Source organism: Diabrotica undecimpunctata, chromosome 4, assembly GCF_040954645.1.
Source record: "Diabrotica undecimpunctata isolate CICGRU chromosome 4, icDiaUnde3, whole genome shotgun sequence".
In the NCBI taxonomy this organism is placed as follows: Eukaryota; Metazoa; Arthropoda; class Insecta; order Coleoptera; family Chrysomelidae; genus Diabrotica; species Diabrotica undecimpunctata.
In genome coordinates, this window is record NC_092806.1 from 157,007,285 (window position 1) to 157,029,405 (window position 22,121).

The 22,121-nt window shown below is 32.8% G+C and overlaps 1 protein-coding gene across 3 annotated transcripts; it reads right to left on the reverse strand.

Moving 5' to 3' along the window:
* Nucleotides 1-1,035: 1,035 nt before the first annotated feature.
* LOC140440283 (uncharacterized) lies at nucleotides 1,036-21,261 on the reverse strand. 3 transcript variants are annotated; one of them, XM_072530696.1, is made up of 7 exons: nucleotides 21,071-21,261; nucleotides 20,431-20,934; nucleotides 18,826-19,032; nucleotides 15,311-15,376; nucleotides 8,128-8,392; nucleotides 5,976-6,184; nucleotides 1,036-3,813 (listed from the first exon to the last, which is right to left on the reverse strand). In XM_072530696.1, the coding sequence occupies exons 1-7, from the start codon at nucleotides 21,088-21,090 to the stop codon at nucleotides 3,708-3,710; spliced, it is 1,377 nt and encodes a 458-aa protein (XP_072386797.1). In that variant the 5' UTR covers nucleotides 21,091-21,261; the 3' UTR covers nucleotides 1,036-3,707. The 3 variants fall into 3 exon arrangements, with proteins under 3 accessions (XP_072386797.1, XP_072386799.1, XP_072386798.1); XM_072530698.1 differs by having other exon boundaries at nucleotides 1,036-3,914; XM_072530697.1 differs by lacking the exon at nucleotides 15,311-15,376.
* Between the last annotated feature and the right edge of the window lie 860 nt (nucleotides 21,262-22,121).

Genomic DNA, 22,121 nt, shown 5'->3' on the forward strand with positions numbered 1-22,121 from the left:
ATTTAATTAAGACCTGGAAAAGAAGAAAACCCACTTAAGTCAGTTAAAGTAATTAATAAATTGTAGAAGAAAGCATATATTTACCTACTTACCTTACTCCATTACGTTATTTTTCTTATTCACATGTTTGTCTCATCATGCTAAGAACTCAAGAGAATACTCAAGTTTGCCTTGTAATTTAACTACATTCTTACTCATTTAAAAACATTAACTCTTAAACAACGTCCATCTCATTTTTATTAAAGAAAAACTTATGAATGCATAAGTTGATGGAACAAACGAAATTTGGCTATTCATAAAGTTTTATGAAATCTATTTCATATTTCATCTGAAATATATTTTTTAAATATATACTCAAAATTTTACGAGTTTAGTATACATTCCCACTATTTTATAATATTTCTTTTTTTTTTTCAATGAAAGAGGTATGCAATAAAAGTTTATTTAAGCTGTTAATGGCGTGAGATACGAATTTTTGTGTTGCAGGTTTCCGACTATGAATCTGTCAAAAATAGTCTGTCTTTATGAGATCATCTTTAACACAAATAATTTACCAGGTCATCGGAAAAAATAATTAATATTTAACATTATGTAAAGTTGTAAGAAGGTATCAAATTGTAATGGACATTTCTGTTTGTAAGATGTAAATTAATATGTCCAATTGTTCGTTTTAAGAGTGTTCCTTGTTACCCTTTATAAAGGTGAGGTTGAAAGGAAAGCAAGTAGGACATCAGAAAGTAACGTAGTGGAAGTTAAAGGAAGAGTAGAGTGCTGCAAGAATTTGAGGAGAAACATACGGTAAATTACTGGTGGGAAGTTGTGGTACGAGAGAGAAAGGAAGTGCTAGGAAAATATGTGGTAAAGGGTCAAAGAAACTTGGTGGTGGAACGATGAAGTGTAAAGGAAGATTTTACAGTTTTTTGTAATCGTCTTTAATCCATCCATCGTCTCATATTCGTTCGAATTGTCTATAGCTGGTCTAAACTACGGTAAGCGACCTTTGATGCAATTTACGCCGAGATAATCTACACAAAATAGACGCCAAAATTATTTTTTATTATTCGTTAAAATATACATTCAGACAAGTTATTACATTGACTGTATCAACCGAAATATGTAAAAAACATACCGTAATAAAAATCTGAACAACATTTTTATATAAACTAAAAATAGAGCCAATATTTTTCAGAATTTCCGTATTGAAATCTTCCAGTCTGACCACCATATCAGAAATAAATTATTAACTAAACTGTTTTTACTACAATACTGTTAAATAATTACAGTATTGTATAAATGCTATACAAATACGTGAGTTTGACAAATTACACTATTCGAAATGCTCAACCTGACTATTCATTCATTTACGTATCTAAGAGGTGTTGGTAGTTATTACTTAGTTAGTTAGTGGGGCCGCCACCGTTTTGTTCATCATAATTGATTCAAAAATTACTGACATTTTTTTTTTTAATGATAGCAGCGAATCTAAAAAAGAATAGTAAAGTAGACAGTATTGTTGAAAAAAGAGAAGTTTAAAACTGAGAAAAGAAATTAGAACTGGGGAAATATATTAAAGGTTTTGGAAAATACAACAAAATGAGGAATATGTATGCGAGACTTTGGCGCTCTATAAAACTATTGGGAAAAATAATCGTAAAATACTCGAAAAGATGTTGGGACATCAAAAGGATGTAGAAGAAATATTAACGCTGGAGTACATGTATCAACAGTGGACATCAACACAATCATAAACAATGTGATGCCAAGGACGTACTCAATGAACGGAAAAAAACTATTATAACGTTGTTTTGAACAGGAATTTCATTACAAAATGCCAGGCAGGGTATATTTATTAGAGATTGGGATTTTGTTTGGAGCTTTTCCCTTAATACACATCAAGCGCGAGAGTAATACAATCCACAATAACATATTTGTGAAGGGTATAACTTTCAACTGGTGTTCCATTGGGTATACATTTTCTGATATGGAGGCAACTCAACATCGGACAGTGGATGAAATGCTCGAAAACGTCAACTAAAGCCAGAAAATGCATATTAAAATTAAATATTTTGATTCATCGTTTTGAAAAATAAACTGTATTGTCTACTACACAAAAACTGTTGTTCGAACTTTGTTTTCCAAGGGAATATTGTGTCTCGTGTTTGTGGTTTTCCCCCATAATTGTAAAAAGGGGCAAACCAATTCAAGAATTCAAAATCTCATCTACACTTCATGGATCATTTCCGCCTTTATTAATCAGAATAATTCGAGAAGCCACTCAGATCAATAAACCTCCGATTGTTTCAACGAGAAACGAAAACCAAATCAACTGCCCATCGTGGTATCCCATATCTTCATCGAGAACAGAAAATAAGTGTTTTCGACAGACCACACACAGTACTATATAACCTACATTTCATTGCGCAATTTCCGGCATTTTCATCTGCAATATTCGGGATTATTCAAGAAACCATTAAGATCGAAGAGCACTCCGGTTGTTTGAACAAGAAATAAAAACCAAATCGCCCAATATAAATGTCGCCATTAGCAATATAAAAGAGATGGACGACATGTTCTAAAAGGTCAGCTAAAACGACTATTAAAATTAAAAATGTTACTTCACTGTTTTCACAAATGAACTGTACTTTCTAATGCCTTGAATGGTCAGCATCCGGGACTATCGGAGATGCCATTGAAATAAAAAAACGCCCCAATTGTCTCAACAAGAAATGAAAACCCAATCACCTATTAGATCCATACCTCCATCCACAATACACACAATACAAACAAGCTGCCCTGTCAGGTTAAACACACAGCTGCACCAGTACTGCTTATGGGGATCAAGAGATTGAAAATCCAAGTCCTGATGATGACTCTTTGCGGCTGTCGAATGTGTCATTTTTAATTAAGTGTGCAACTTCCAATTTAGTATTAAGTCTAAAAATAAACTACAGAGAGTATTAAAAATAATAGCAATCAATGATTAGCTACGAATACCTACAATTTGAACAGTGGTTCAAAATTAATACAAAATCCACAAGGAAAATAATTCCTGGCTGTATACCACGTATCACAAAAAAGAGGTTAAATCTTTGTAAATGGGTATATTTTATAAAATATGTACAGTCAGATTAATACAGTCAGATTTGCTTCATATTGGTCAGTTGTCTAAAAAAACCACGTAACAAGAATATCTAAACCAATATTTTACAAAATGTCGATTATTCAACAAGTGCACAACTTGTAGTAGGACGTTTTCTTCTGCTTATTAGTATCAAGAAATCAAGCGTGCTCCACCAAAACACTACAAATTGGTGCAATGTATCATGGTAGATTTCTCGAACAATGAAGACGGCTGCAATGTCTAGTAAATTTCTTCGAAATTGTCAGGCAAATAAGTTTATTTTGCCAGCGAATATAACAACGTTGATTTTTCACTCAGATTCGTCAAAAAGCAATATATTTAATTTCCAAGAACTCTGGAGCAACATTTATTACGTTTTTGGTTCGCCATATTGTAGTCACCATTTTCAATTTTGAGATTATGACAACAGATTCAAATTTAAAGGTCCCAAAAACTCATAGTACTTAATGTTTAACTTTACTTAAAGCGTTTTTTCACGTTTTCGAGCATTTCTCGGACTGTTCATGTCATATAAACAATTATATTATTGATAAGAAAAGAAACATATATTTTCTAACACTATATACTATTTCCGATGAAAAAGTACTTTATGTATTGTAGTAATATCGGGCACTAACTTATTTTCAGGCGGGCACGGTGCTACTTCGGATATTTTCCTTGATGCCGTCATCCTGAAAAGAAAAAATAAAACAACAACGTCAGCAAACTTACATCATTTGTTCGTTTTATGGGTTTTTGTTTTCATAGTAGGCCGATACGATCTTTCAAAAACCTAAAACAAAACAGTATTTTACCTATACAACACTTTAGAAAAACACCAAAGCGGTTCTTAGAGCATTAGTTTCGAAAAAAAAAGCTTATAGTTTTAGGTAAAAATGGTACTGGCATTCTAGGTTTTCAAAAACATTCAAAACAACAGTACAAATGAATTAATCGGTCAAAACTAGATAACGTACCAATGTTTGATATGTCAAATGTCACTTGCCATAAGTTAAATGTCATATGTCACATGTTATGTCATTTATTACATGTTAAATGTCATCTGTCATATGCGAAATGTCTTCTGTCAAATATCACATGCTAAATATCATTTATTGTATCAAACAAATTAAGGATGATAGGTGGCTAATAGTATTACTTCTGGTCTAATGGTAGGAATATCAGAAATGTAAATTTATCTGCAATTTTAAGGAAATCATTCCATGAGTATGAAAGTAGGCGCATTTAAACTTTTAGAACGCTAGACAGTGTATATAAATCTACATATTAGAAAAATTATACGAGAATTTCTGTTGAAGTAAAAGGGCTCGACAGGAGGCGCTAAATCCGAAAACCATAAACATACATATAAGGAATATATAATTGATCTTTCAGGTCATAGTATGAAAGGGTCTACAAACTAAACAACATCTTTATCTGCAATCTACAATATATGTACAAGTATATAATAATGACAATAACAGATTTGAAAGAGATAACTGGGAATAAAAATCAGAGAAGGTGATAAAACAGGTCACGAAATCAAAGTCAGGATTTCGATGAAAATCTAAAATATGGAATGATGAGATGATTATTTAAATCAAAATATACCTCAAGAAAAACCAAAAAAAAAAATCTACAGGGTCATAATCTAAAGGAAAAAAAAACAGACAAAGATATATGTCAAACTAAAGACCTCAATTAGTCCATTAATTTAAACTGACAAGCAAAATCCACAATAAGGAATGACTAGGATATTAAAATGTATACCTCAAGAAAAACAAAAACGGAAGTATACAGAGCCATAATCTAAACTAAATCCATCAATTAGTCCAACCACTTAAATTGACAAGTAATATGGAATGATAAGATCATTCAAATCAAAGTAAACCTCAGGAAAAACAAAAAGAAAGGCCTACAGGGTCATAATCTGAACGAAAAAACCCACAAAAAGGTATATATCAAATGAAAGCACTCAATTAGCACATGGATTTTGATTGACAAGCAAATTGCGCAATTTAGAACAATGAGACGATTATTCAAATTAAAATATAATAATAATAGTCTCCCGTTTTATACCGCTTCGCGGCTTTGGGAGTATAGCAGGGTGGTCTGCTATATCTAGGGCCTACGGTATACAAGGAAGGTAACATGGCCAGTGCTACGCTTCAACCGTCTATTATTACCCCTGGTTTTACCCAAGGTACTTATTTTATTCAGGCTGAGTCGACCTGGGGCCTATAGACATTTTTAAAAATGTCTAGTTGTTCTTACCGGCGGTAGGATTCGAACTCCGGACCACCGGCATGCGAGGCAAGAATCCTACCGCTTGCGCTACGCAGGCCCCAAATTAAAATATTCCTTCAGAAAAACCAAACGGGAAGTCTACAGGGTCATAATTCCGAACAGAAAACCCCAGAAAAAGGTATATCTTAAACTAAAGCCCTCAATTAGTCCAACAACGTAGATTACCAAGCAAAATCGGCAATACGAAATGATAAGGTTATTCAAATCAAAGTATATCTCCAAAAGAACCACAAACAAAGTCTACAGGGTCATAATCTGAGTGAAAACACAGATAAAGATATATGTCAAACGAAAGCCGTCAATTTAGGCGTATCATCTAATTTTTCTCCAGCATGATTGCTCAGATAATCAAAAAAACTACTTAGATTACTAACCTAAACAAATAATATTGCCAGATAAAAGTAATACTACTTTAGCCCTAGGCCTAAAAAACTTAAACACATAGAAAAAATTCTAATGTCTTGAAATATTTTAATTCCGAAAAATGCCTTGACACCGAAACATCTATCGTCACTTTGTTAATATATTAAGTAAAAAATGAACTTACGATTCAGATTTAGAGATGGGAGCAGCTGTGGGGTAATTGAGTGGTCTCTTGTTCACCAACAGACATTTCATCGGTTGTCCGTCCAGTTGTCTATTGTGGTATGTATCGACGGCCTTTTGAGCGTCCTTCAAGTTCTTGTACACGACTTCCGCCACTCCGGGACGTACTAGTTTGGCTGTCAGTAGTTGGCCGATGTCTTCAAATAGTTCCTGTTAGAAAAACTCAATTAAAATGTTGCACAAAAAAAAAATTTTATGTATCTATCTATCTATATATCTATATATCTATCTAATGAAGCCTATCGAGCAGAAGCTCTAAAATTAATTAAATGCTGCAAAGCCGCAGAAGTTGACAACATTTATCCTGAATTTATAAAACAGATTGGTCCAAATACCAGTAAGTGGCTTCTTGAATTTTACGATCAAATATTGACTAAGCAGAAGTTTCCAAAATCCTTCAAAAAAAGTAAGATCATCGCAATATCTAAACCTGGGAAAGACCCTGCACTACCGGAGAGTTACAGACCAATCGCTCTTTTAAGCGTCTGCTATAAGATATTTGAGAGGATAATCCAAACGAGATTATTTTACCATGCAAAGCCAAATATTCCTCAAGAACAAACTGGATTCATGCCGGGAAGAAGCTGTGGCGATCAAGTCCTCTCCTTAACAACATTTATTGAGAACGGTTTCCAGAAGAAACTTAAAACAGTAGCAGCTTTCATAGACTTGACGTGCGCCTACAACACAGTATGGAAGGAGGGTCTTTTATTTAAAATATACCAGATGGTACCATGCCGTTCGTTCAATAGTTTGAAAAAACAAATGCTAAGTGACAGATTTTCCAAGTACACCTAAGAGGGGAAAACAGTAAGTTCAGAAACCTGCAAAACGTATTACCGCAAGGGTCAGTTATGTCCCCTCTTCTTTTTAATATTTATACGTCAGATGTACCAACTACCACCTCGCGCCAATTTATTTATGCCGATGACATGGCTCTGGGTGTTCAAGAAGAAGACATAAAAATCGCCGAAACCACCATAGAAGCAGATCTAAACACTGTTAACAGATACTTTAAGAAATGGGGCCTACAACCAAACCCATCGAAGACTGAAGTAGAGATAATTCATAATATCGTGGACCTGACGTAATCATTTAGTGACGTCGATCTACGAACGAAACAATGTTATCAGGCATTGCTAAAAACATGCAGTTCTCTTCTGTGCGTTATCGTAGCGAGACAAATACGAACTAGTTTTTGCGTTAGTGCAATAGCTTTAATATAATTATTGTTTTTTTTTTGAAAAATCGTTTTTAATATTTATCATTTTTTGGATCATTCTGAATAAAAAAGGTTAATTGTAATTTTTCTCTAAAGTTGATCGTTTTCAACTTATAAACAATTTAAAACTCAAAAAAAAAACGAAAAATGGTGATTGACTGCTCAAAAACACACAATTAATTTTGAATTCACCAAACCTTGTTAAAAATGGATTTATACAAAAATGTCTGATAAATTAGGACCACTTTTTGTATGACAGACCTCTTGAACATTATGCGGTATTTTATAAAAGTGATTATGCAAACAATCTCATGGGAATCAATGTTTCTTGTTTATTCAGCATGTAATCAATTTGTATGGGATAATATTAAAGGATTAAAATCGTAGTAATGCTTAGTTTGGTAATTTTTTAATAGTTCTATGACAGTGTTGACTTCATATAAACCCTAAAGGTCCTGCAATAAAAGTGCATGAAAGAGATTGGAGCGATAATCAACAAAAACCAAATATATTTCTATATTTTGAATTTGAATGTGGATACAAAGTTTGACAAAGACATAATTTCAGGGTGACTACACTACTACCGCGCCATGATTTCATGGACTTCTTAAATTATAATCTTTTTCGATGACTATATAAAAATACACGTATTCACTAACGCGATTAGTAGTAAACTAACTAAACAGCGCAACAGCTACATTCTCAAGCCAATGAGTCTGAGTAAACTCTGCTCGCAGTGTTACAAGATGTATTTTCCTTCGACATAATTTTGAAATAGTTTTCACACATTATAAAGGTCCAGTTTTCATTTGTTCCAATTATTATGAGTATTAAATTAGTGCATTAATAATTATATGAAACTATACTTTACCTTTATGTCGTCCTGTGTGACTGTCTGCTGTAAATTTGAGACTACGATTCTATGTCCGGCGGGTACAACAACTTTCGTTTTGTTCGCCGAAAAAATGCCGTGCGATTCGCTGGGAACTGAGTCGTCCAGTCGTGAATGTACGTTAGTAACGCGGGAAGTTCCTTGCAAGGATACGGTGTTAGGTCTGGGAGGAGGAGCCATTGGCATTTCCTCGTCGTCCACGGCATCTAAATCTATATATGTACTGGGTTGGAGACGAGAAGTTCTAAAAACAATAGATACGCTGCTTTAGATTGTGTAAAATGATCAACCATGAAAAATATTGCTTGTCAAAATTACTTGTTCAATTCCGACGAGTTATTTTTAAAACCAATGGCCTAAAGTTCCGTATCTTTTTATGACACATGAAACAGATGTATTTTCTCGAAATTCAATAGGAATGTCAGGTTATCCTGACATTCGTAGACATCCGTTAGAAAAATTATGCAATGAATTTTTTAGTTACTTTAAAATATTTAATGGCAATATTTGCAATATTAAATTTATTCATTGGTCAATTTTCATTAATTGACAGTTGACTATAGCTTTTAATTTTTACAAATAAGATTTCTAAACGCAATTTCATATTCCTTGACATCAGACATCTTTGAACATAATGATATATTGAAATAATCGCCCGAGTTCACTAGTTGTTTGCATTCTCAGTTACACAGTTGCCATAAGTGTTTTTCTACCATCTAAAAAGATAATGCTCTAGCTGTCCATCCCGCGACATTTAAGTACATCTTGGCGAGTTAAGTTGTGTATAATAGATGTTAGAGGCCAAAATGTTAATTGAAAGGCACATTTTTATGGAGACAAAAAAATAAATGAGTATGTCCAACAATAAAAAACTGAAAACTTTTGTTTTCAAAACTTACACAAAATTTGTTATAATTTATTGTCACATGCGTATGTAGAATCTGTTTTTCTATTATTGAAAGCCCTTTTGTGTTCTGATATACGTTTGTTAAAAGTTCTACAAGTTTGACCGATGTAAGCTTCTGGGCAGTCGCCACATTTAAGTTTGTATAAACTGCTGTGTTAGTGCTTTTTCTTATGGCTCTTGTTATTCTTTATATATTTGCCTAAGTTGTCGTTTGTTCTGAAAGTTGGTGTTATTCCTTTCTTTTTTGTGTATTTGGCATTATACAGACAAGATATACATACAGACATATATACAGACATACGTCAAACTGGTGAAATTTTCAACAAATGTATAGCAAAACACAAAAGGGCTTCCAATAATAGAAAAACGGATTCTACATACTCACTTCACCTTCTAGATGATAACAATTCTTTTAATACCCAGGTTCAAATTCTTCACACCAAAATAAAGGCCTTCTTTATTAGAATCTATTTAAATTAACAAATTAAAAAATACAGACATAATTCTGAATGACCAACTTGGAACAAACCGTTCTCCCCTTCTCAACTTATTCCGTTAAAGACTAAAAAGTGTAGATGCATAGTAAAAATACAACAGCTGAGAACGGCACTCTGTCAAAACAACTGTAGTGATAATAAATTTTGTGAATGTTTTGAAAACAAAAGCTTTCAGTGTTTTATTGTTAGATAAAATGAATTTCCATCAAGTAGCAGTCGAATCCATCACTTAAATCAGTATTTAAATACCACCAATTAAGTATTTGGTGCTTAGAAAATTAGTCACTGACAATTCTATCGAATTTCGAGCTTGGCATAAAGTGTTCACAGATACAGTATGTTATTTCAATTAGGTACAGTGTTGAATGTGGAGGCAACACTGACACAAGTGATAATATCTGATTGCAATCTGGTAAATTAGTCAGTTTATATATTTTAATCTGCCTTACTGATGTATGAATGTTGAGAATCCCATGGACTGCCAGGGTCACCAATAAGGAAGTGCTGAGAAGAATGGGTCGAGACAAAAAATTGTTGAGAACGATAAAAGTACGCAAGACTGCATACCTTGGACACATACTAAGAAATAATAAATATAGTCTTCTGCAGGTCATCATGCAGGGTAGAGTCGATGGCAAAAAGGGAATAGGTAGAAAGAGGAAGTCATGGCTGCGAAATATTCGAGACTGGACAAACATGACTGTAGACGAATTATTCCACGTTGCAAAAGATAGAGAAGCCTTTAAAAATGTGGTCGCCAACCTCCGTTAATGGGGACGGCATAGGAAGAAGAAGAAGAATCTGCCTTACTAAGAAATTTGGAGGCTTTACTCACGATGTTTTTTTATTCAAAACTCTTTTGGTTTGTTTGTTCATAGAAGAAACTTTACTGATAAAAGCAAAAACGGGTTAAGCAATTGAACTGTTACCAACTTCACATCGATATATCTGGCAAATCGATAATGACAGCTACGTCAAAGTTGGGCTGATAACACTTCAGTATGTTTATAAGCCGTCAAAAGCATTTGAATTTAAGTTTCATACATACAACAAAAGTTATTTGCAATGGAATTTAAACGTAATAGTGTAATTGCGTTATATTTGGCTGGAAAGTCACAACCAGCTATTGTTCGTCAGCTCAAACACCTTAAAGTGAATAAAATGTTTGTGTATCGCACCATAACTCGTTATAAAGATACTGGTAGCATTGCCAAACGCTATTGTGGTGGACGAAAAAAAAAAAACAGCAACATCACTTGAAATGGTTCGGAAAGTGAAGGCTCGACTTGAGCGAAATCCACGTCGTAGTGGTAATCAAATGGCCAAAGAACTGAAAATATCCCGGCGAAGCATGCAGCGAATATTGAAAAAGGAGCTCAAGGTCAAGCCTTACAAGTTCCAAAAAGTACACAATCTTACACCAAAGCAAAAAAAATTTCGGCTTGAAAGAGCAAAGGAGTTGTTACGCCTGCGCGAACGTGGCGAATTTCCGAACATAGTGTTCTCTGATGAGAAAAATTTCCCTATTGAGCAGTTCATAAACTCTCAAACTGATCGTGTTTACTTGACCGAACGCACCTACGAAAGTTTGAACTTACGAACGGCCACCCGAAGTAATGTCCCATCTCAAGTAATGGTATGGGCAGCTGTAACCGCCGATGGACGCTCTCCAATCGTTTTTATTGAATCTGGTGTCAAGGTCAATGCAACTTATTTTCGGGAAAATGTTTTAGAAGCTGCTTTAGAGCCGTGGGCACGCAAACATTTCGGTTGTAGACCATGGACGTTCCAACAAGACTGGGCACCGTCTCATAAAGCTAGTGTGAACCAAGAATGGATAAAAAACCATGTTCCATACTTCATTTCATCCACACAATGGCTTTCGAATTCGCCAGACGCAAATCCGATGGACTATTCCATTTGGTCCATTTTGGAGAGCAAGGTGAGGACTAAAAAATATGCCAGTATGGATGCGCTGAAGAAAGCAATTATTCGTGAATTGTTGATCGTTTGAAGGCCATAGTCAAGGCAAAAGTGGCCACATCGAGCTAAAGTGAGTGGATTCTGAAATTTTGATTATTTTCACACATTTTTGTCATTTGAATCAATAAAAAATAATTTCACTCAAAAAATTATGGTCGTTTGAATAGGTAACAGTTCGATTGCGTAATCCTGTATCTTCAAAGCTATATTAAATATAGAATGTTTATCCAGATTTAGATATTTCTGTACACATGAACTTTAGTTCCAAATATTCATGCTATATTTTGAAATAGATGTGTATAAAGAAGAAATATTGCCTCAAATCAGTGGCGGTTGGTATATAAGTGCTGCGGAGCTGCAGAACCACCAAAATAATCCAAACAAAATTACTTTGAAAATTAAATAAAAAATATCACTACTTATAAAATTTAAATTCATTTAGATGGTTTTCGTGCATGGCCGCCTTTATTTTAATCTGTCGTCCGTCGCATCTCATGGCGACAGCAAGTCCCACTTATTTGACCGGACCGGTGCTACTCCGAGCTGTGAACTGTTAAAGATATCCCCGATAACACCCGCTCAACCCCTCGCCTACACTTTTCAGGCGACGACTGAAAGCAATATTTGAGCTGCATTTGTCGCAGTTCGAACTAGTGTGTACAAACCTACGTTTATTGTAATTTTAAATAATCGGTGATCGCGACGCGACGACTGTTAAAATAAGTTGTCCTGCACGTAATTCGGTATTTATATTAAGTATATGAGAATAAAAGTGCTGTTCAGGATGGATGTTATTTATAATTTGATTAATGTTAAGAGATTCTTTAAATATTCTTATGACGAAAAACTAGAATTAAAATGCAAAGGACGTCCTTTGCCGGATATTAAAATCGTAAAAGAAGGATCAAGCCGAGGGAAAAATTACAAACGACAATTTAATTGCGATATTTATACGAGAAATAGTTGGATATGTGGCTGCAACAGAAAAAACGCTCTTTTCTGTTTTCCTTGTGTACTCTTTGGAGGTGATAAGTCATGGACGCAAGTTGGTGTAACAGACTTAGTACATTTAAGTGATAAAATAAAAAAGCACGAAACTTCTAAGCATCATTTGCACAATCAAATGGAATATGCTTTATTAGGCTCCGTGAATATTAAAGAACAGTTAGATTCTGCATACTGGATAAATATTCAAAAATTCAATGAAGCTGTAATAAAAAATAGGTATGTTCTCTCAAAAATTATAGACTGCATAAAATTTTGTAGTGTTTTCGAATTGGCGCTTCGGGGACACGACGAGACACAAACATCCGACAATCCTGGAATTTTTCGCGGCCTCATAAATTTTACTGCTGAATTGGATAAAACTTTAGCACAACACTTGGAAGAATCGACGGTTTTTAAGGGCATTTCTAAAGAAATTCAAAATGATATTTTGGACTGCATGTTGGAATTATGCCAGGATAAAATTTTGGAGGAAATTCGGGAATCTCCATATCTAGCTGTCATGGCCGACGAGACTACAGACATTTCAGCAAAATCACAAATGGTTGTAGTATTTAGATATTGTCGAAATGGAGCACCGGTAGAACGATTTTGGACATATTTGGTACCTTCAAAATTAAATGCAGATACTTTAAGCAAAAACATTTTCAGTGTTTTGGATCCTATCCTGGAAAACTCAAATAATAAACTAATTGCTCAGAGTTATGATGGGGCAGCGGTCTTGTGTGGACAGCACGCAGGAGTTCAAGCCAGAATCAAAAAAAAATATCCATTTGCTCATTTTGTACACTGTTACGCGCATCAATTAAATTTAATAATGTCTAAGGCTTGTTCCGAAAACTCTCAAGTTAGACTTTTTTTTGGAAATTTAAATGAAATCCCTACCTTTTCTAAAAATTCGCCACAACGAGTGGCTGTTTTAGATAAAATCGTCCAAAAGAAAATTCGTCATGGCGCTCCAACTCGCTGGAACTTCAATATTCGAACTGTTAATGTTGTGTTTGAACATCGATCTTCTTTTATCGAATGTATGGAAGAAATAGAAGAATCGTTTGATAAGGCAGCTGTCTGTAGTTCAGCGTCTTCCATTCGAAGAATACTAGTGGATCAAAATTTTGTTTTTTGGTTAACATTTTTCCATCGCATAATGCCACAAGTAGACGTTTTGTATAATGCCCTTCAAAAGACTAAAACGGATCCTTTGGAAATCAATAAAAAGGTGACAGATTTCGAAAGATACATGAATTCAGTTAGAAATTCAATAGATGATACCATTGACCAAGGTTCTCGTTTATGCGTTGAACCATTACCAACTAAAAGGTTATGGAAGGATAACAGTCCAGTAGGTCATCGGAGAGCATCTATCGAAGTTTGTGATATAATCATAAATTGTGCAAATGATAGATTTGCTTTTAAAAATCACCTACTTGCAACTTCATTGCTTTATCCTGAGCAATTTGATAATTATTGTGATAATTTCCCAGATGATAATTTAAGCCTGACTTGCGCGTCATATCCAAATTTAGATAGGGAGCGCTTGAAGACTGAATTATCTGTTCTTTATTTTAGAAGAGACTGTAGAGACATTAATGGGGCAATACCTTTTTTAAAATTTTTAATTGAAAATAATTTAACAGAGCCTTTTCAAGAAACTGTAAAACTGCTTCAAATTCTAATTACAGTGCCCATGAGTACGGCAGAAGCTGAAAGATGCTTTTCGAGTTTAAAACGGATTAAAACATTCTTGAGAAATTCCATGACTGAAGACCGACTTGTAGCATTAACCATGTTGTCAGTAGAAAAAACACTTATAAAAGAAATACCAAACTTTAATGAAAAAGTTATAGACAAGTTTGCTTTAAAAAAAAATCGACGAATCGAGCTTATTTATAAAAAAAAATAATATATTTGGCTCTGTGTGTAGTTAGTTCGTAAGACCCTATAATGCAATTATTGTTGTGGCGATTTTGTTTGTAGTGTTTTTTCGTTTGCATTCCTTAGTTTCACGTATTTATCGATAAAATTCTACTAAAAACATAAACTATAAAACAATTACTAGTGTGCCATAATGTACCATTGCTATTTTTGATATAATTGGATTTATCTTCAATTTGAAAAGAAGAAAATCGGTAAGTTCTTTATTATTTTTTAATAGATATATAATGAATAAATATATGGTGTAAAATATCAAACTAAAAGCCTCGTTGTAAAATACAACGATTAAAAGATATTGAATTAAAAAAAATACTGCAGAACTACCAAATTTTTGAGTCACCAGCCGCCACTGCCTCAAATGGAATTATTTAACCTCCAGGCAGATGATGAATGAAGTCAGTTTCATGATGTAAGATTTTTATGTGCGATATGTTTTCAAAGATAAATATCCAGCTCCAATGACGGAAATCAAAGGCATGTGGACTTGCACCACTTTTCAGATTGGTCAAAAAATATATACCACATTTCTATTAAAAATATCTGTGAGCTCTCTTGCTCTTAATAATAAAAACTATAAAACAAATAATAGTTAGCAATCTAATAAAGTGGTATAAGTTCAATTTTCATAATTTTTTACCTATTCTGGCTTCGAAAAGCTCACATATAAAATCGATCATAGATCTGAAAGATATGTGATCCCTCAAAACAATTTTCAGTCTCACTGAGACAGATGAAATATGATCTCTCCATTACTACCGCTGGTGTATCTTAAATTCTTTCATTATTTATAGACAGTATCATTTGAAAATGTCGCAAAATCTACAATATAGCATACCTTAAAGTTGCGTCGTAAGAGCGGAGAGGTCCTTTTTCATATATTCCAGTCAGTTTTCTATAAGCACTGCAAATGCAACAAATTATAAAATTTGTTAAATATTAATATAATTAGCAAAAACATAAACTGTAAGAAGCAGAATTACCATATGACAGATATACTGATAACACAGGCAGTTTGCATAAATTATTTAGATCAAAATTAAAAAAAAAATGGAGTAAAAACATGTCAAGGCATCATCTGATGATTTTTTTGCAAATTTCCTGTGCAAGAATTGAAAAGAGTGTGTGATAAATCACTGGTTTGCTTTCGATATCCACTCTTTGACATTGTTTTTGTCTAGCATATTTGAAGTCAACATAACACTGTTTAACCATTATTTCTGATGAAGTAGAATCAGAACAACACTTATCAAGCCATTACTTTACTTGTATAATACTTTTTGTTTTTATTTATAAAAACAAAATTAAGTTTTGTGAATTTTTTGAAAATTATACCAGTAGCACCAGTTAAAATACTGTAACTTGTAAAATAATTGACCAATCGCACTAAAATTTTGACGAATGATGTTTTAAGATTAGTACATTGTAAATTTTTATTTTATATCTTTAATTAAAAGAATTTGAAGTATTTGTATTGCCAAATAATTTATGCTTAAGTCTTAATGCTTTTAGAAAACTCAGTAAGACTATTGTTTTTGTGTCAATCAATTTTCTCTCCATTTACACTGTAATACAACACTATAAAATTTCTCTCTAGACAAAAACTAGTAATTAAACCTCACTAGCAAGTATAAATTTTTGTATCTATCATTTTTATATTTTTCTATCAGATAAGTTATCAAAACTTAACGAAACAAAAGAAATAAATAAAATTAAAAACAATAAAGATAATAAAAATAATTATTAGTAAATAAAAGCTTGATTCCAAATACAGTATTACTCCCTCTATAACGAACACGATTATTACGAGGTTTCGCTTATAACGAGGTACATTAGATGTCCTGTGAAATTTCTATTGAACTATAACCCCATATAGCCAGGCAAATTTGGTTATAAAGAGAGAAAATAAGAGAGAAAATAAGATCGAAAAACGTGTTTTTTTACGTTTTTGGCCCGGCCGTGGCTATAAATAAATACCCTTTTTAACTGCAGCCCGCAATAAACTTCTGTTTAATCCACCGACCGATATTGTGTTGTCGGAAATTTACAATTTATGATTCACAAGTGTCAGTGTAGGGGTTTGATCATTCGCAACTAATAAACTACCTAAAGAGGCTTAAAAATCTGGCAAATGAAACAAATTTCACCAGAATTTCATTTCACAGCTGGTTTTGTCGTAAATGTTTATCGTTTATAACCTGATTGTGCTTTCGCGTCTTGAAAATTGTGTTGTAGATTACATAGTCACATAGATTACACACGATGACTCCTAAAAGAAAAGCATTTACTTTAGAAGAAAAAATTAACATTCTTAAAGATGTTGAAAACGGTAAGAAGAAAGCAGAAGTTTGTCGTGAAAGAGGAATTTCAAGTCCCACTCTATCTACTATGTTTAAAATTAAACACAAGATTTTCAAAGCAGGTGCGTCTTTTTCCGGTAAATCGAAAGAACTACGTGCCGCAACTAATAAAGAACTCGATACTGCAATGGTCTAATGGTTTACAGTAAACAGGACTGTGGATGTTCCAATAAGTGGACCACTGCTTCAAGAAAAAGCAACACAGTTTTCGCATTCGCTAGGTAGTGATGAAAATTTTAAAGCATCGAGTGTGTGGATGAGCCGTTTTAAGGCCAGACACGAAATTACGTGTGGAAAAATTTGTGATGATGCGAAGAGTGTTTCCAAACAAGTCACCGACAACTGGTTGAAGTCATGGCCTACAATAAGACAAAATTACAGTGACGATAATGTTTTTAATGCCGACGAGCTGGGACTTTTTTTAAACTTACTCCAGATAAGACCCTCAAATTTAAAAATAAATGTTGTATAGGTGGCAAGTTATCAAAAGAGAGGATAACTGTACTCGAGTGTGCCAACATGTCCGGTTCTGAAAAAAGTAAGTTAGTCATGATTGGGAAATCTCAAAAACCACGATGTTTCAGGTTTTAATCAACTTCTTGTCACATATAACTTTAATAAAAAATCGTGGATGACAACAGAGATTTTTAGTGGAGAACTTTTGAAGTGGGACAGAGAGTTGGGACATTAAAAGATTCTTTTAATTGACAATTGTAAAGCCCATCCAAAATTTAACGGTTTAAAAAACATTCAACTTCGTTTTTTACCCCCAAATTGCACATCTGTTCTGCATCTGATCAGGGAATCATAAGGTTGCTTAAAGTTCATTACAGAAAACTTTTAGTTAATCGGATCCTGAATAATGTGGAAAACCGTAGTAAATCCCCTGTTACTTTATTAGATGCCATAAATTTCATCCAGAAAGCATGGACACTCATAGATAAAAAAAAAAACATCAGAAAATGTTTCCCTCATGCGGGGTACACAGAGACTGAGGTAGAAAACGAAGAAGATGAATATCCTGTAGCAGAGTGGTTGAAGTTATAACAGCAAGGTCAAAAGCTAACCCAACTGAACAATGATGACGAGTTTGCTGAATTTATTCCCATTGATGATGACGTCATTGTTTGTGATCTTCTGATGGATAGTGAAATTATCGCGGAAGTAATAAATCCGCAGGCGGAGCGCGTTATCGTCAGTGACGAAAGTGATGAAGATGGAGAAGACAATCGTGGTGAATCTACGCAAGAAGGTCCTAATAGACAAGATGTGTAAAGTGCTTTAAATGTTGTAAGAAACTTTATCCAAAGACAAAACGCAAATGAAGAAGTATACAACTGTTTTACATATCTACAAAATATGATACGATAGAAAGATACTGGACAATTTAAAGCAGTCAAAAATGAAAGGCTTCTTCCAATTGTAGAAGCAATAGTTTTCTTGAAAATACGCTTTATACAGATTTACAGAATACAGATTTTTTGTTTTAACATATCATTGACAATAAAAGTAAACAACTTTTTTTGTTTTAATGTATTTCATTGACAATAAAAGTAAACAACTTTTTTTCAAAATGCCATTCAAACAATATTTAGCAGCTTATATTGCTCTGAATGGCTTCGCTATAGGAAGTTAATGTTTTAGAAAATTACATATTCATATATATGCACAGTATTATTGTTGTCTGATGTAACGAGATCAGCTTATAACGAGGTAATTAGTCTTCCATTTCAGTTCTCGTTATAGAGGGAGTCTACTGTATAACTGAAAAAATATCAGCAAATTGAGTTAAAAATCATTGTCATAACTCTCAAAAGTGTCAAAAGTTACAAAAAGTACAAAATAACAACCTTTGGAGGTTCGAATTTAATGAAATATTCCAAGAAAATGAGCATGTAGCTAATTTCTGACGAGGCAATACAAAGTTATTGATTTACTGTAATAAAATAGGATGCTTATAAGTTCAAACAAAAGCAAACATTTTCCTACTTACTTATGTGATGCATATGTTGGCCACCCATAAATCAGTTCTTCTCTTAAAGCTTCCCTCATGGCTTGTCTTGTCACCTCTAGAGAATTTATCATCTCAGAAGCTGTATTTCTTAATTCTGGTTTTGTCCATTTGTAAATGGCTGGATCATATAACCTTACTGGTTCCCTTGGCTCATAGTCAGGTTCTCTCATAATAGATTTGTGTTGCCTATTACAATAAAATTCTATATAGTATTTTTCATATAAAAATGCGTGCACGTCACAATTTATATAAAGTGACGTCCCTTATATTTAAAATTTCCAGAACGTCAACCTTAGAGTTCAAGTTTTCCTAACACAGCTAATAATACGAAACCCATACGGAACTACTCGATCTATCATAGCCGTCAACATGGTATAATAATCAGAAAAATGTAATCATCATTATATTGGGAATTTTAGAATTATATTGATTAAATAACCAAAAACATTTGATATTATTAATAATATAAATTTTATGAAATAACTCATTAAGTCTAATATTTCACAAAATAATAATTTTAATTAAATATATTAGACAATTGTACACAACTGATACAGGAATACTTCAAATTTTTTGACAGTTCAGCGTGTGGCAAAATTGTTTTAACGGGTTGCCGCTTTTTTAGAGTAAGAATTTTGTTTATGTAATGATTTCTTACACAATTTGATCATAATATATTATATATTAATAAATTGTATTTATAAATACATATTAAATTTAGATTAATAGCTTTAAAAACTAATTATTGTTGTGTATTGTGATTGTGCTATGCCAAAACAACTAAATAGTCTGTAGAAAGCTGAGAAGCTTTGATATAAGATAGATTATTTTGAACAAGAAATAATGGAGGGACGTTTTTACTATTAATGCTCTAAAAGTGTTAAGTTTAAAATTTAGAATATATAATCTTGTATTAAAATGTTTTCTTATGTATTTTAGTGTGTTGCAGTAATCTTAAAACTAAGTGTATTTACTGTTAATATAATAGTTTGACAAATAGTTGACATTTTAAAAATTCCTCACTAACTTACTATTCTGATGTTTTGGCAACGCTATGGAGTTCTGACGTCGTAAATCTTAAATGACGTGCACACATTTTTATATGAAAAATACTATATATGATAGAATCTAATGGGTATTGATGATGTCATATTAAATTGTATAGCAACGTTTTTGCGACCTTCATATTTAGAACAAATAAATAAAATCTAAGATTTGTTTCCTTAAAATTTAGATAAGGAATTTTCTGGGGTAAATAATATGGTTTTGTAATTAATGACAGCACCTCTAATCTGGATAAAACTTGAACCTATTTTATAGAATTTGTAATGTACAAAACATTCTAGATTCTTGTCTAATATGAGCTGCATTCCTATATTCTTTTTAAGATTTGAAATTTTTATTAACCTACACAGCACAAACTAAATTAAATGAAATATAACTTTTACCAAATATATTTCAGAAACATTAACACAAATTATTTATAATTATCTTTTGGTTAAAACTACATGTGAAAGCTGCAGGTGATTTTTAATAGGAAAAAAATGTAAATGACTAATACTCTATTACTGAAAGAATACATACCTAGGTGGGGATCTACTTGCACTGCTTGTATTCATACTAGTATTCACTGCAGCATTCCTCTTTGTAGTTGCTCTCTTAATTGGGGACCTGGTGGGTGGTATCAGTCCAAGCTGCTTTTGAATTGCAAAATTCATATCATGCCTTTGCTTAGATTTATTAGTTGTTAAGCTGATTCTTCCATTACGATCTGTTTTCTTTAAAATGCTATTACCAATTACTTTTACGCTTCCGCTGCTTGAAGGTACAGTGCTTCGATCATCACGTATTCTATTAATTTTTGTGCGGGCATCTTGAACTCTTGATTTCGTCTTTAATATGTCTCTAGCATCAACGACTGTTTTTCGTTTCTTTCCAAGAAGCTTTTGACGCGCATCCTGTACTCTTCGTCCTTCATTCTTTCTTGATTTTGTTGGAAAGTTGTTCTTCTTGATAGTTTTCTTGATAACGCCTTTTTTCGGATTTGGCCTCTGTGATTTTGGAGACCTATATTTCTGGTCCCGACTTCTAAAAATAAATTAGTTAATTCACAAAACAATTAAACATATTAAATATATGTTACGTTCACTCTAAAATTACTAAAAATATAAAAAGTATTTCTAGAATCACTGTTTTTGATATGAAACTTCAGGAAATAACTTACCTAACACGCTGTTTGGCCATTGAATACACTAATTTCTACAATTTCTACTGTACCAAATGCTATAATCGGAATCAAGGAATTAAAAAGATGTTTGAAAATAATAATAATTAGTAATATATGTTACAGAAGGTCTTAAATTTCATATGAACAGTTTAGCAGCATACCTAACGTCTACAAAAATATATCTGACTAATGACAATGACATTTTATTAAGTGAAATTGTGGTGAAATATATGACCTTCAGATGGCGACATAAATCAGGAATAAAAGTAGAATAAAGAAGAAACTCATTTATTTTACGCATACATGCAAGTAATTTATTGTAATAGTGACTATCGTTTGTCTGAAGTAAAATAAAAGGCAAAGAGGGGTTTATAATTAGATTTAGCGCTGTTATTGTTCATTAAGTTTAAATAAAACGATATCAAAAATTGTAGGTTGGTCCTCTCAGAAATCAGTTAAAGTCCAGAATTATGAAAGATAGATAACGAAGGTCTAAAATTATTGGAAAAGATGGGAAAAAATTAGATGAAGTAAAAGATTATTGGATTATTGTCAATTCAGATCAGTAATTATGTTAATTAAATCGATTTATTATTCGATTATATCGATTCTTTGGACTAGGAGGCATGAGGACATGAGTTGAAAGTTGAATAATATACAAATTTAAAATATAATTAAAAATAAATATTTTAATTTCTAGTAACCACATCAACTAATAAGGTTAATAACATGAAATAATTGGCTGTATATTATGGTTACTTCACATCTATAAGTCGTTCACATCTATAGTCGTTATCAGCAATTGTACACAGCTCTCTAATAAAAGAATAATAAACAATATTTTACAATACAATACAAAACAATTTTAGAATATAACAATATAACAGAATAATAAACAATTATTCTGTGGCTCTAGTCTAGTTTAACATTAACATCTAATTGGCACAGATTAATGCTAAAAGAATAAATAAAGGCATTTGTTCTTCATTCCAGACTTTGGAAATTATGTAGATTTGATCTATAAGGATATTACGTCTGTATTTGAAAA